The sequence below is a fragment of the Hemiscyllium ocellatum genome, chromosome 39 (genome assembly GCF_020745735.1).
Source record: "Hemiscyllium ocellatum isolate sHemOce1 chromosome 39, sHemOce1.pat.X.cur, whole genome shotgun sequence".
Classification (NCBI taxonomy): Eukaryota; Metazoa; Chordata; class Chondrichthyes; order Orectolobiformes; family Hemiscylliidae; genus Hemiscyllium; species Hemiscyllium ocellatum.
In genome coordinates, this window is record NC_083439.1 from 12,452,626 (window position 1) to 12,467,122 (window position 14,497).

Consider the following 14,497-nt stretch of genomic DNA (forward strand, 5'->3'; position numbering starts at 1 on the left):
CTAATGCACTAACAGAAATGCCTGACATACCAAGCAGGTCAGGTAGTATTTATGACATTATTCAAAGAAAACATGCATTTGTGTAGCACCCTACGTATCCAGAGGATGCTATCCCCACAGTGCAACCACCAGTCCCCTGAAGTATTTTAAAGCAGCACTGTCCTAATGACCAGATAATCAGTTCTGTGATGTTGATTGAAGAATAATTATCAGCCAGGACACTGAAGAGAACTTGAATAAAGACAAAATGCTGCAAATGATGGAGATCTGAGAATGGTGGATAAATTCAGCAGGTCGGCAGCATCCAAGGAGACAGAAACAAAGGCACGGTTTGAGCTTGGTATGACGAAGAAGTTATGCCAGAATCAAAATGTTAACTGTTTCTTCCTCCACAGATGCTGCCAGACCTGTTGAGTTTCTCCACCATTCTTTATGCTTGTTACTGACAAGAATTTGCCTGTTCTGTTCAAAGTTCCACAGTTTCTTTTAGATAAGAGGTCAGATAGACCTTCATTGGAAAGGTAGCACCCACACAACATGACATTGGGATTGGCAGCTTTGATATTTATGTAGTAGGTCATGAACCTTTGACTTTCTGATTCATACATAAATGATATTAGATTAGATTAGATTCGATTTATTGTCACATGTAACCGAAATACAGTGCAAAGTATTGTTTTGTGCACTATTCGCAAAGAGACACCAGTCCCCACTCCCATCTTGGATCTCTGATTATATTACATGAAATTACAGCAATAGCTAAGGTATTTCTGGTTCAGCAGCTCGTCTTTTCTGTTTTCTTCTGAGTGCCCAATTGTTTGTCTAATGGTTTAGTCCCGCTCCTCATCCAATGCTCGTTCAGACAATGCTGATGGACATTGGCTGGGGTCTTGGTTAAGGCTCTTCTTCCACCACCGGTGGAGCCCAGTGTCTTCTTGGCAGATGCCAGGAGGCTTTTGATTAAAACTGGCGATTCCAGCTTGCCAAGTGGATCTTCAGGACAGCAAGACTCCAACGATTTATTCAGCGCTTTGTCAATTTCAACGCAGCTTAGATGGAGTGTTGCCAGGCAGCCATCTTGAACAAGTACAGGCAAGTGAACACTTGATGCCTAGCACTGTAGGGAGTGTCTTTATTGCTAAGTCAAAGTGTGAATATAATTATTGACACTTAAGCACAAAGTCTGTGCTAAATCTAGCTGGGGAGGGGATTGGGGTGCTGGTGGCGGGATATTGCAGTTGAGCTGCTGATATTTGGGTGAAATGTGAAGTCTCAACCCATGTGCACACACTACTCATTCAGACCTGTCTTAGTAAATACTCTTTTATGTCCTGCAGTAACATACACATTAAAAGATTCAACGTCGCATCTTGGAAGAACAACAGGAGAGATCTTTCCTACACCGCCCAGACTACCTACCCAATCCGGTTTCTGATCATCATTTTACCATCAACCAACATTTTTTTTTTCTTCAGTGGGTGCTAATTGTCCTCAAACTAGCTGCCGCGTTTCTTACATAGCAACAGTGACTAAGTCATCAGAGAGAAGTATAATTGGCCGCAGAACCAGTTGGCACATTCACGGGATTGTCAAAGGCGCTACATAAATGCAAGTTTTTTCCCCCACAAGAACCTACCCAACCAAACTGCGACTCAATAGTCAAAGTGCTTTAGGCTGGTTTTATTTTAAATTGTGATTTGTTTTTGAATTCATCAATTTTCTGAGTGACAAAGAAATCACTTTGGGTCAGCCAGTCGGATTTAATTCTTTTGATGGAATGCAACTAGAGTCTCCGCCCCCCTCTTCAGAAACTTTAAATTTGCTGGGACCGTGAGTAGTTCCTCTCAAACCACTAGCATCCCCTCAAATTGCAGGCTGCACCCCACGGTCTCCCCAAGCTGCTCCTTGGTTTACTCTACCTGGTCATTGAAGAATGAAGGACACATTGATGCGATGGAAGTTGCCCATAATCTGCTTCATCTGGCAGCTAGCAATGATTATCCTCTTCGGAGTCTTCATTCGATACGATGAGGAAGCCAACGCTCAATGGAATGTCATCAGAAGGATTCGGAATATCACCAGCGCGTTGGAAAACGATTTCTACTTCAGGTACCCCAGTAAGTACTGTGTCATTCTTACACTTGTCCGCTCTCCCTTAACTGGTCCATTCAATCTCCAACTCAGGTCTGAATACCCTCGTCCACTTTGTTATTAATCCATTGTCTATCGTCACCTCCCAGAAATAGAGTTTGAACAATTCAATTTAAAAAATGCAACTGCTGGAGAGGGAATCGAGACAAGGGAAATGCCCCAGGTGTACCTCTTACATCCATGGTAAACGCTCCTTTTGAGAATGCTGGAGAAACTTGGCAGGTTTGGCTACATCTGTGGAGAGACAAACGTTTTGAGTCTGGTCTGACTGCTCTTCCCAACAGTTTCTCCAGCATTATCTGTTTGTTTCAGGTTTCCAATGTGTGCATTATCTTGACTTTGTCTCTATTTGTAATATTACACCACAGCAGAGCAGGGAGTTACCAGGCTCTATCCTTGGATTGTAGTCAAGGCATTGTTTGATGGTTTGAATTTCTATAATTAGGTTCAGAGCCTAATTATAGACAGAGAAGGAGAAATCTCAGCATGCTCTCTCATCTTGATGGTTCAAATGGACCTGTTGTCTAATTGTTGTCTTAGCTATCTGCATTTCTGTCCAATTTAATTTTGTGTATAATTTAATGTTATCTTTTGATGCTCATTGAGTGGCTTCTATGATTTGGTTTCTGATATATTTTCTCCTTAAGGTTGCCAGAAGTTTAAGGTGAGGAGTAAGTGGTTTGGAAAAGATCTGATGAAAAGCTTTTCTACCCAGGGGGTGGTAGATAGATGGAACATGTCACCTGAGAGGGTGGTGGAGGCAGATACTCTCACAGCATTTAACAAGGTTCTGGATGAGTACTTAAAGTGCAAGGACATAATAGGCTATTGACCAAGTGCAGATAAATGGGATTAGAGTTTGTGGGTTGGCATTGACATGGTGGGCTGAAGGGCCTGTTTCTCTGACACACAGGAGAGATTTGAACACAAAGGAGAAAATGAGGACTGCAGATGCTGGAGAATCAGTCGAAAAGTGTGGCGCTGGAAAAGTACAGCAGGTTGGACAGCATCGAGGAGCAGGAGAGTCGACGTTTCAGGCTTTAACGGCTTATGCCCGAAACGTCTTCTGCTCCTTGGATGCTGCCTGACCTGCTGTGCTTTTCCAGCGCCACACTTTTTGAATTTGAACACAAAAGATTTGATTTGGAATCTGAGAGACTGGGAGGGCACTGTGGGAACTTGGTGGTGAGCGGGATATGGTAGGCAACCGTTTTAATGAACTGATGCAGGGTGAAGGATGGGATTTGGACCAAAGGCAGCATTAGAATAGTGGACCCTGGAGGTACTACAGGCACGTTTGAAGAATTTGACTGTAAAAGTGTTCAAACATGGGGGTTCTGTGGAAGTGGAAGTAGGGCAGTCATTGTTCTGAAAGATTTGGGATATCAGAGAGGGACAGAAACTCCATAGCAAAGGCAAGAATGCACACTAAAACACCATTGAATGGTCTGAGTACAAGGCAAGACATGACATGAGGAAGGCAGAGCAGGGTCAAAGGCCAAAAGCATCACTGAGTAAAGGAAATAGCAAGAAATACTGCGAAAGAATATGACAGAGAAAGGCAATGTCAGGAAGAAACGGGCCAGGGACTGCAAGAAGCATCACCAAATGTACACCCTTAAAAAGAAATCAAGGCAAGAAAGGGAGGCGGGGTGGGGGGGTGGTGGGATGAGGGGAGACAGTGTAACAGAAAATGCCACAGAATGTTAGTATTCATAATGGAATAGACAAAATAGAGTAGCATGACAAGGAGAGGAGGGAGAAATGGGAGAAAGAGCAAGGTACAGATAATGTAGAAGGAGCATTAGAGAAAGAGCGAGGCAGTCTGAGAGAGTGATACCAATAGACAATTGGATAGAAGGAGAGAGGGCAAGTAAGAGATCAGAACATAGTGGAATTGTTTTTAGCAACTGTTAAACTTGCTTTAAATCACAGCAATCACATTCATTTTGGAATGTGACCTAAGACTTTGCTGTGGTTTGAACAAATTGTGTTTTGGAAGAAATTCTGTTTTGGAAGATCAGTGAGATGGTCCATGTCTTTTTCTAAAGTAGGAAACCATGTCTGCCATCATTCCATATGTCACAGTTATATTCATTTAATCTGCTTCAACACACCTGTATAGCCGACCTGATCACATTTTCTGTTCCAACCTGTCTGTTAAATTACTTCCTCATCCTGAACTCTAATCAAAGATCTGACAAATTGATGCATGTCTGAAGGGTCAGCATGACTCAGCATAATGGTCTCAACTTGGAGGGTGCTCCTGTGTTGCAGTGGTAGTGTCCCTACATCTGAGCCAGGAGACCAAGCTTTAAATCCCACCTGCTTCAGGCCTGTCATAGTATTTCTGAACAGGTTAATTAGGAAATAGCTGCTCTCAGATTGAAATTGGACAACTCAAATACTCCTGACCTCAGATGTTAGCATATGATTTTGGTAGACTCTCTAGTACAGCTGTCTTTTGGATGAGGTATTAATTCATGGTCCAGTCTGCCTTCCCAGATGGATATCAGAGATGCCAAGCTAACATCAAAGGGAAATGAGTTCCCCATGGTGTCCAGGCTAAGCTTTATCCCTCCACTCCATCACATGCTCTCTGTGAGATCTTGCTGCATGTAAGTTAGCTGCCCTTCAGTCTGTAAAGATGCTGTGAAGATATTTCTTTTGCCATCAGCATTATACAGCTGCAGACAGTGACTGTAGAGTTGCAGATCATTTTCTGAAGTTGGGGGTGGGGGGTGAAGCTTTATAAAGAGCTTGAATTGGAATTCAGATCATTCCTTTGCTTTGATTTTAGGTTTCCAAGATGTCCACGTGATGGTGTTTGTGGGATTCGGGTTCCTGATGACCTTCCTGAAGAGATACGGATTTGGAAGTGTCGGATTCAACTTCCTCATTGCTTCATTCAGCATCCAATGGGCTCTGCTGATGCAGGGCTGGTTTCACTCCTTAGACTTTAGCGATGGGAAAATCAAAATTGGTTTGGAAAGGTAGGTGATGAAAGCTGATCGCCAGGCAGGCAACTGTGAGCTTGAAGTCTTTGAGAAAGATGGTCAAGAGTGTGGTCTGTAAATGCATAGAAAAATATAGACAGGGCCCAAAAAAGCCAGCTTCAGTTTCTGTGTCCCAAGTTTTGATGGGGACAAACAGGAGTCTGGATCTAAAGTGAAACAGGAATGTCAATGAGCAAATTAAATAAAAGACTGTGACCAATTAAATAATGATCCATATTCCTGTCTGAATCAGGCATGAGCCTGTGCTGTGCAAAAGTGATTATCATTGTGTCTGTTTTAACCCATAAATTGGAAGCAATGATTTAGACCCTGGTCACATCTCAGTTGGGAAACTATCGGGGAGAAATGATTTGTTGCTGATGTGGGAAAAGAAGCCAAAATTTGAAATCAGTGTTATCAATAGAAAAAGTAAAAATCCTCATCTAATATTTAATTAGAAGGATTCAGAACCTAAGTTGAGCATGTACTTAACCAAAAAAACCCCAAAGAACTGTGGATGCTGGAGAAACTCAGCAGGTCTGGCAACATCTGTGGAGAGAAAGTAGAGTTAACGTTTCAGATCCAGTGGACCTGAAATGTCAACGCTGCTTTCTCTCCAGAGGTGCTGTCAGATCTGCTGAGTTTTTCCAGCAACTTATGCTTTTGGTTTTGTGCATGTACTTGGCAGTTTGGTGTCCAGAGAGCAGAGTAAGAGGGAGTTTGATGACTTTAGCAACTCTTAGTGATAGTCTTGAGGTGCAGTTGTAAGTGTCCACATTTATGAGACAGCAGTCAAGCCCCACCAGCTCCAGAGATGTGAGTATCAACATTTCTGAACATGTTAATTAGAAAATATCTGAGTTTGAATGGGCAACCTGGTTTTCTAGACAGGAACAATGGCATATTTTTCCGTCCAGCAGGGGGCAAGGCAGCTCTCCATCAAACAGTAATTCCATTGACCACAGCAGAGATAGACTGCAGCATCTTACAAGCTGTAGTTTTTATTCTGAGTTCAAATGTAGTGTTTCTGAAATTCACCTCAGCTGACAATCAGCTGTCCTCCTGCTATTTTACAGGTCAGATTGGCTGATCTCGAATCAAAAATTACTCCTCTTTGCATATGACATAGGCATGTGTTACCCATCCATCATTCCCCTTGAATTGAGTGACTGTGATGCAATTTAGGAGTCAAGGACGTTACTATGGGCCTACAGTGTAGACAAAGAAAGGATGGCAGATTTCCTTCCCTAACCGACATTAATTCACCTTTACTGTGACCAGTGATGTATTCCCCATTTATAAAGGTGCCAGAGATGGAGAGGCTCATTGGACTATTCTAGTGGTGAGTGTAACCTGAGGATCACCATGTTTCAAGCAAGGGATGAGATTGAGAAGGCATAACTTTCACATGACCTTAGCTGGTGTGGATTGGTTTGCTCAGTTGGCCGAATGACTAGTTTACAATTCAAAGTGGTATCAACAGCATAAGTTCAATTTCCACACTGACTGAGGTTACCACAACAGACTGTAATTCTCAATCACACCCCTTACATGAAGTATGGTGACTCTCAGGTTAAATCACCATCAGAGCTTATGCCCGAAATGTCGATTCTCCTGCTCCTTGGATGCTGCCTGACCTGCTGCGCTTCTCCACCAACACATTTTCAGCTCTGATCTCCAGCATCTGCAGACCTCACTTTCTCCTCGAAGATTTAAATCACCATCAGCATTCTCTCTCGAATGCGACCACCTGTGAATTTTTATCTGTATTCCCAGATTACTGTTGAAATTTAATTTCCACCACCTACCAAAGTGTAATTTGACCTGGTGCCAAAGCATTAGCTTGGACCTCAAGATTTCTAGTTTTGTAACCTTATAATTTATATGTCCATTGGGTTCCTGATCCCAAGTGGTGTGTGGCTTGTCAGCTGACTTAGTAAGCCACTCAGTTCACGGGCAATGAAGGATGTGCAACAAATTCTGGCCTTGCCAATGATGGTCATGTCGCCATGAAATAATTTTTTTTAAAAAATCAGTCCCCTATGTATGCAGTAGTCATTTCTAGACTACAGTTCTCTATAACACTTTGCAGATGACCTTTTGCAGCTTTACAGAGGCTGGTTTGAAGGTGAGACTAATTCCTGCCCATGTTCAATTCAAGAGATTTCCCGTTAAAACTAAACTGCTTTCTATCAACACCCATTTTATGATGGAATGAAGTGGGGAATGGTTGTGTGAGCATTGAAAATTTCCTTGTAGGATCCAAAATCCACCACTAGGCGGAGACAGCACCCAAGATTCCATTCACCCATTCCTCTCTGAAAGACTGGTGGTTTTCAGTCACATTCGCATTCCAGAATAAGATCACCCAAATTATTACACACAACATTTTTGAATTTGGAAACCACAAACCATGAACCACACAAAGGATGGATGGCCATCAAGTCATTGTGAATTTAGACAGCCACTTCTCAAACTAGTAGCTCAAGGTGCCTCAAGAACTGCACTGCCATTGGTGAATGAATATTGGGAAGTGCTGGGCAGGTTATAGAGACGCTGCATTTTGGCGTTGGTAATAAAAGTCCATGTATTATGGCTGGTTGATTTTGGTTTTGGTTTCCGCATTTACGGAAAGCACTCCTAAGGTATAGCAGGCAAGTTCTTGATCCCTGCTGACTTCACAGTTGGCTAAAAAGTGGCTGCTGTAGATGCTGGACCAGTCTATTAGAAATAGAACTTCTGCTACTCTGTGACTTAGCCCAGGCTGGAAAAATGAATTCAGAGGTTTGTTTTACAGTTGTCCCATGATTTTATTATTTTCAGCAAAACAAGATGCAGTCACTATCTATAAAGCTATATCTGCATTGTATGCAGTTCGTCTCTGTATGGACTCCGTCCAATTTCACTGTATACTGTTAGATTACATTGCATGCTGCCCTCTGCTCTTTATGATTTTGCAAATCTAAAACATTACTGAGGCCCATGACAAAGCTTGTATGAGGCAGAGAGAAAGATAAGTAACAAGGAAAATAAGTCAGAAATGTGGAAGAAGTGATGGATTGAAAGAGAGAGAGAGAGACAGACAGATGAACAGAGAGAAAGTCTTTACTCTGTGGGACTGGCAGTATCTGTGGAGAGAGAAACAAAATTAACATTCTGAAGAAGGGCCACTGAACTCAAAACACGAATTATGTTTCCATTCCACAGATTCTGCCAGATCTACTGAAGTTCTTCAGCAACTTCTTGTTAATGTTTCAGATTTTCAGCATCCACAATTCTTTGTTTCATTTCATTAGTTTCCGGAATTCTATTTCCCCGGAGAGGACTGGAGGCAGGGTCATTGAATATTGGGGTGGGCAGGAAAGAGGAGTTGAGGTTACAATCTGCTATGATCTTCACTCATGCACCTAATTCGTATGTTCATATTGAGAGAAAACTGTAAACTGATGAGAGAAATGGAAAGACAGTGTAAGAGACAGAAAGCAGAAGAAGCTACAGATGGAAAGCCAGAATGAAATGATGACTTAGAAAGGAGACCAAGGGAGCTGTTCGGCAGAAAAGGAAAGAGATTGACCAAACTAAAGTGGGCAGCAATGTTGAAGATTGGAAATAATTGTTGGTGATGTACGTGTTTGTCAAATTCAATTCTCAACCTGCTTTACTGGTAACAATTCAGACTTTATAAAGAGATATAGCAGAAACAGGATTTTGAGGAGATTGTGTTAAATATTTATTCAATAGCTTCTGCAATCTCTGGTTCTTGGATGCAGAGGCTTGGCCTGTGGCCATTGATAAAACATGGTGAGTAGTTTACCCTGTCCCAATACAGCCCTGATGTATCTGTGCCTTCACGCTATCTTGTTCCTCTCTTTCCCAGTCTGATAAATGCTGATTTCTCTGCTGCCTCAGTGGCAATCGCATTTGGAGCTGTCATTGGAAAAGTGAGTCCAGTCCAACTGCTGATCATGTCACTGTTTCAAGTAACTCTGTATGCAGTGAACGAATTTATCATCCTGACCGTTTTAGGGGTGAGTTATCTTACCTTGTAATTTTCTATTTTGTTTTAATTCATTCGTGGGATATTGGCATCACTGCGCAGACCAACATGCATTGTTCATCCCTAATTGCTCAGAGGGCTGTTTAGAATCAACCACATTGTGGCTCTGGAGTTACATGTAGGCCAGGACAACAGTTTGCCTCCCTATGGGGCATGAGTGACCAGATGGGTTTTTCCTGACCATAAACAGTGGTTTCATGGTCGTCATTAGATAGTTAAATCCAGATTTTAATTTTTATTGAATTCAAATTGCTCCATGGTGGGATTCCAACCCGGGTCCCAGGAAAATTACCTTAGTCTCTGGATTCATATTTTGGACTGATTATCTTTTGATTAATTATTTAGGCCATCACTTACCCTTGTCTTTCCTGTCACAAGTGACACTGCAGGAACCAATTGAAGATTTTGATCACAGAGTATGAGAAATGTAACAATTAATGGGAACATGGAACATGTAACAATTATTAGGGGAAATCAGCTGTCTGCCAGACTTGCTCTAAGGACCAAGCATTGCCCTCAATCTCATCTGTCTCTAGAAACCCATTTCATTGAATGTGATTCATCACAGAATGGGCTCTGCCCAATTTCATTGTACATAGTTTGATTACATTGCATGCTGCTTTTTGCTCATTATGGGACAGCTGCGGTGTCTGTTTCGGTCTCCTTCTGTGGTATTGGCTGCACAAATTCTATTTGCAGAGTTTCCTAGCTTTGGCTCAGCCAATATGGTTATTTAAGGCTAGCAATTAGGTCTCATTAAGAAAACCCACCCACATTTTGCAGCCCCATCCCACCTTACTGGTAAATGTGGAGGTGGCCTTTCTGTGGGGACATTAAACTCAGAGGCTCCATCCCCCAAAGACAGAGGGCTACCAACAGCAGAGGCTGTCCCCAAATCTGCTGCTGGAGGGGCTTTCCCTCTCTTCTGAAGGGCCTGATTCCTTGGCATTTTATGAAATTTATTTATTCTCACTGCCTCCAAAGGGGGTCTGGATTTTGAAGGTGCCTCACATTCTGCAGTCTATCTCAGGTGCCACCTTTACTCTTGTTGGGACTGTTGAGCTCCCTGTGATTTGGTCAGCAGCATTGGGAACCTACCTAGTGCTCTTAACTATCCAGTGAACATTGAGGTGGCGAACTAGGAGTATTCTTCCAGTAAACCTGCTCTCAGGTCTGCTCCCAACAAGGGGGCCAGCATTGGATCAGATGCTGGGATCCAAAACCCACAAGGAAGTCCTGCCTAATTATTTTTCAATTGGCATATTTCTTTGAAAATCCCTTCTCCCTAGTTGGTCAATTTCTAACTTGTGTCTATGGTGTTTTAGCTCTTCATCGAAAGGAACTAAAAAAACCCTGGTTTTCCTATTTTCTGAATGAAATACCTAGAAACTAATGACAAGGAAGGTACAAGAAGGAGCTTTAATCCTCGTCTTCAAATTTTTTGCAATTTTTGTCTAGTGTAGCTGTGCTTTTCCCTCTCATGCTCTCCAACATTAGGCTTTCCCTTGTATTACTAAACCATTGGTGCATAGTCCCTAAGCTCTAGAATTTCAGCATCAAATCCTAAAGCTCAAAGAGCAATGTTGTTTTGCACTCATATGTTTACCTGACTGTTTTGGACTCAAATTCCTAAGTCTTAAACTCATTCTGTGAGTCCTGTTTGAATCCAAATTGAACTTTACAGTTCACGTCTGATAGATTGACCTCTCATGTTCCTACTTCTCTTTACTGCTATTAAAACCCTCACCAGCATTTTCATAGAATCATCCAACCCCGAGAATGTGAAAGCAGGCCATTCAGCCCATCGAATCCACACTAACCCTCCGAAGAGCATCCAAACCCTGCCCTCCCCCCCCCCACCATCGTATCCTTGCATTTTCCACCTGGTCTGCACATCTCTGAACAATATGGGATCATTTAGCTTGGCCAATCCAGCCTGATCTGCAAATTTGTGGACTGTGGGAGGAAACCGGAGCACCTGGCAGAAACCCATGCAGACACGGGGAGAATGTGCCAGCTCCACATAGATAGTCGCCCGCTGGGGAATCGAACCTCCCTGGCACTGAGGCAGCAGTGCTAACCACTGAGCCACCTTTATGGCTCATTCCTATAGTGTCCTTTTCACGGTAGTTAATTGAGATACTTGCAGCCCATTTTCAGCCCCACCCTATACAAATGCCTGTTAGTGTTGGATTTGATCTCTTAAGGAGATCTAGAGTGATGGCTCTTGTTCTAGTTAAGATCCAACTTTTGGGAAACTGAGAAGAAGCTTTCCTATAAGTCAATAAACAACAAACACTTAACACCAAGTTTCTCAAATCTCTTTCTCTCCAAGGCTAAAGATGCTGGTGGTGCAATGGTTATCCATGTTTTTGGTGCTTATTTTGGACTGACAATCACACGTATCCTATACAGGGCAAATTTGGATCAAACGAAGAATGAGTCAGTTTACCACTCTGACCTCTTTGCCATGATTGGTGAGTGTTTTGTCCTTTTAGTCTTGAGAATGCTAGCTGTCAGTTCTTGGCTTATCACCAAGGCTACAAAGAGGACCAGAAAGGAGTTTGGTGGAGCAGTTCTGTCTGGTTGAGTTTTTAAAAGCATTAATTCATCGTTGGTGAAGGGAGGGATAACTTACTGCACAGTTCTGGGGTGCAGAAAGAGGACTTCAACAGTTTCCTCATTTCTCCTTCCCACACCTCACACTAGTTCCAAACTTCCAGCTCAGCACTGTCCCCATGACTTGTACTACCTGCCTATTTTCTTTTCCACCTATCCACTCCACCCTCCTCCCTGACCTATCATCTTCGTCCCCACCCCCACTCACCTATTGTACTCTATGCTACTTTCTCCCCACCCCCACCCTCTTCTCATTTATCTCTCCACCCTTCAGGCTCTCTGCCTGTATTCCTGATGAAGGGCTTTTGCCCGAGACGTCAACTTTACTGCTCCTCGGATGCTGCCTGAACTGCTGTGCTTTTCCAGCACCTCTAATCCAGAATCTGGTTTCCAGCATCTGCAGTCATTGTTTTTACCTACGGTGAGTTTATTGCAGGTAGGTATTGCAGAGAAAAGCAAATGTTTGTACTTGTTTGCTGTGGATAATCTGTTCTTGCTCATTAATTGTCTTTAGTTATTAGCCATCCAGGGGTGAAGGTTTAATCACTGTATCCTCGCAATTTTTCTGTGAGCCTCCCACTAAGATATGAAGCAACAACTCTTGGAAGATTCCTAAATGTTTAGAAAAACTGAAAGCCATAACTTTCTGGATCAAATATCAGTGACCAAGCCACTGCTTCAATGTGACTGAATTTAAAAAATCTTTTTAGTAAAGATGGGCTTCAGGATTACATCCCCTAATTCTTTTTGCTTTGCTAAGTGAAGCCCCAGTTGTTTCTTGTGAAGCGTTTAACAAGGCATAGTTATAGTGTATCAGGAATCTGTTGTAACATAATTTGCAGCTATGCTCAATATTCTATCAGTTTTTTTTCTTATGTGGGGCATCGATCCTGCAGGTAAGGTTAACATCTGTTGCCCATTTAAGGTTATCTCTAAGAGAGATAACCAGATTCCTGTGGACCATGTAGACCAGACATGTAATCACATGTAGACCAGACCAGGTAAGAATGGCATGTTTATTTCACTTAGTAAACCAGTTAGGTTTTCCCTGGCAGTGAAAGATTGTTCTTTAGTCACTAAGATTAATTTTCAATTCCAGAGCTATTAGTTGAATGTAATTTTCACCACCTGCTGTGGTAGGAAATGAACCAGTGTCCACAGAGCAATAGCCTGGCTTCAGGATTACTAGTCTAGAGACATTACTACAATGCCACCATAACTCCCTCCAAGTTATTGGTAATGTATTTTATGAAGTATTCCCAACAGAGAAACAGACCGTTCAGCTCAACAGCTCCATGACAGAGTTTGTGTTCCATCAGAATCCTCTCATGCAGCACTCCCCATCACTTCTCCATCTAACTCCATCATCATACCTTCCTATTATTTTCTCCCTCATGTGTTTGTTTATATTTTCTTTTAAATCGTTAGGACTCGGAAGAAGGAGTAGGTCACTCTGTCCTTTGAGCCTATTAAACAGGTTATTAAATCATCTATGCTATTATCATGTGGTTGTAAGTTCCACATTTTAGTCCAAACATAAAACTTCCCTGTATCTCATTCCAACTTTTAAGACATGATTGCCAGCGCATTGTTCGCTTTTTATGGTCTGAGTAAATTGTGTTTTGTTTTGAATGACTTATGCATTTGTAGCTCCGGATCCTTCTGTTCCTTCACCCCGTTTAGTTTTCAAGGAGCATGGGACCTTCTTATTCTTTGTACAAGAAGGTAGCTAAAGGGGGTAAAGTCTGAAATGCCAAAAATGTAATGTTCTGGATTTTGCCATCAGTGGTGAAAAGACTGCACATACTGCTGACCTTAAAGAAAGTTTCCTAAGTTGATTCTTATGATCGCCAGGGTGTGGTTTTCCCCTAAATGCAAGTTAATTTTATTCTGCTGTCAAGTCAAGGGAATCCAGGTGTTCATCAATATGATATTGTCAAACAGGTTAAGCAGCCTTGTCACATGTACCATATCAAAGCATACGAATAATTAATTATATTTCACTTGCTGTAAAATGTGTTCTGAGTAACATGAATATTTGAGTATTAGAAACTGAAACATCATAAATGAACAAAATAACCTTAGAATTTTATGCAGAATAAAAGATGTCAAATTAGTTTTTCAGGGCCAAAGAGTTTCTTCAACAGTAGTTATAACTTGGAATGCTATTGTCAGTACTTTGCTTTATTTACCAGAACAGAACTCTTTGCAGGGTTTTAACAGTGAAGTTATTGTGTAAGAGGGGTATTTCTTGTAAGTTCCATGATTTCTAATTGATTGCAGTCAGCTGGAAATCAGCAGTTTCTAGATTTTCACATTTAACTGTGCTTTTAGGGACTCCATGCATTAATATCGGTTTTGGAGCAGTAATGATGACAAATATTGACACTTTCAGTGTACCTTCTACTGCAACTTCCTCACTTACATCATGGTGAATTTAAGGACTTTCAGAGAGGAAGGGGAACTCCAATAAGGCAGAATATATGCTCAAGAAGCCCATACTTCAATAAGAAATTTTGATCTTTGACACTTTTCAATCACTCTAATCACTCTTTTAATGTAACTCTGCCAGATCTCATCATACACCATTTTTCTCTTGATGCATAATGCAAAAGTTTGATGCACTGAAAGATTTCATTGACAACTTGGGCAATCTCTAATTTACATGACCAGT

General features: G+C 41.8%; 1 protein-coding gene across 1 annotated transcript in view; it reads left to right on the forward strand.

Moving 5' to 3' along the window:
* The first annotated feature begins 1,831 nt into the window (after window positions 1–1,831).
* Window positions 1,832–14,497, forward strand: part of rhcgb (Rh family, C glycoprotein b) — a 37,230-nt gene continuing 24,564 nt past the window's right edge. The window contains exons 1-4 of the mRNA XM_060852904.1: window positions 1,832–2,117; window positions 4,952–5,144; window positions 9,025–9,175; window positions 11,540–11,681. Coding sequence (XP_060708887.1) covers window positions 1,934–2,117; window positions 4,952–5,144; window positions 9,025–9,175; window positions 11,540–11,681 — 670 coding nt within the window. The 5' untranslated portion in view covers window positions 1,832–1,933. The remainder of the gene's footprint in view (window positions 2,118–4,951; window positions 5,145–9,024; window positions 9,176–11,539; window positions 11,682–14,497) is intronic.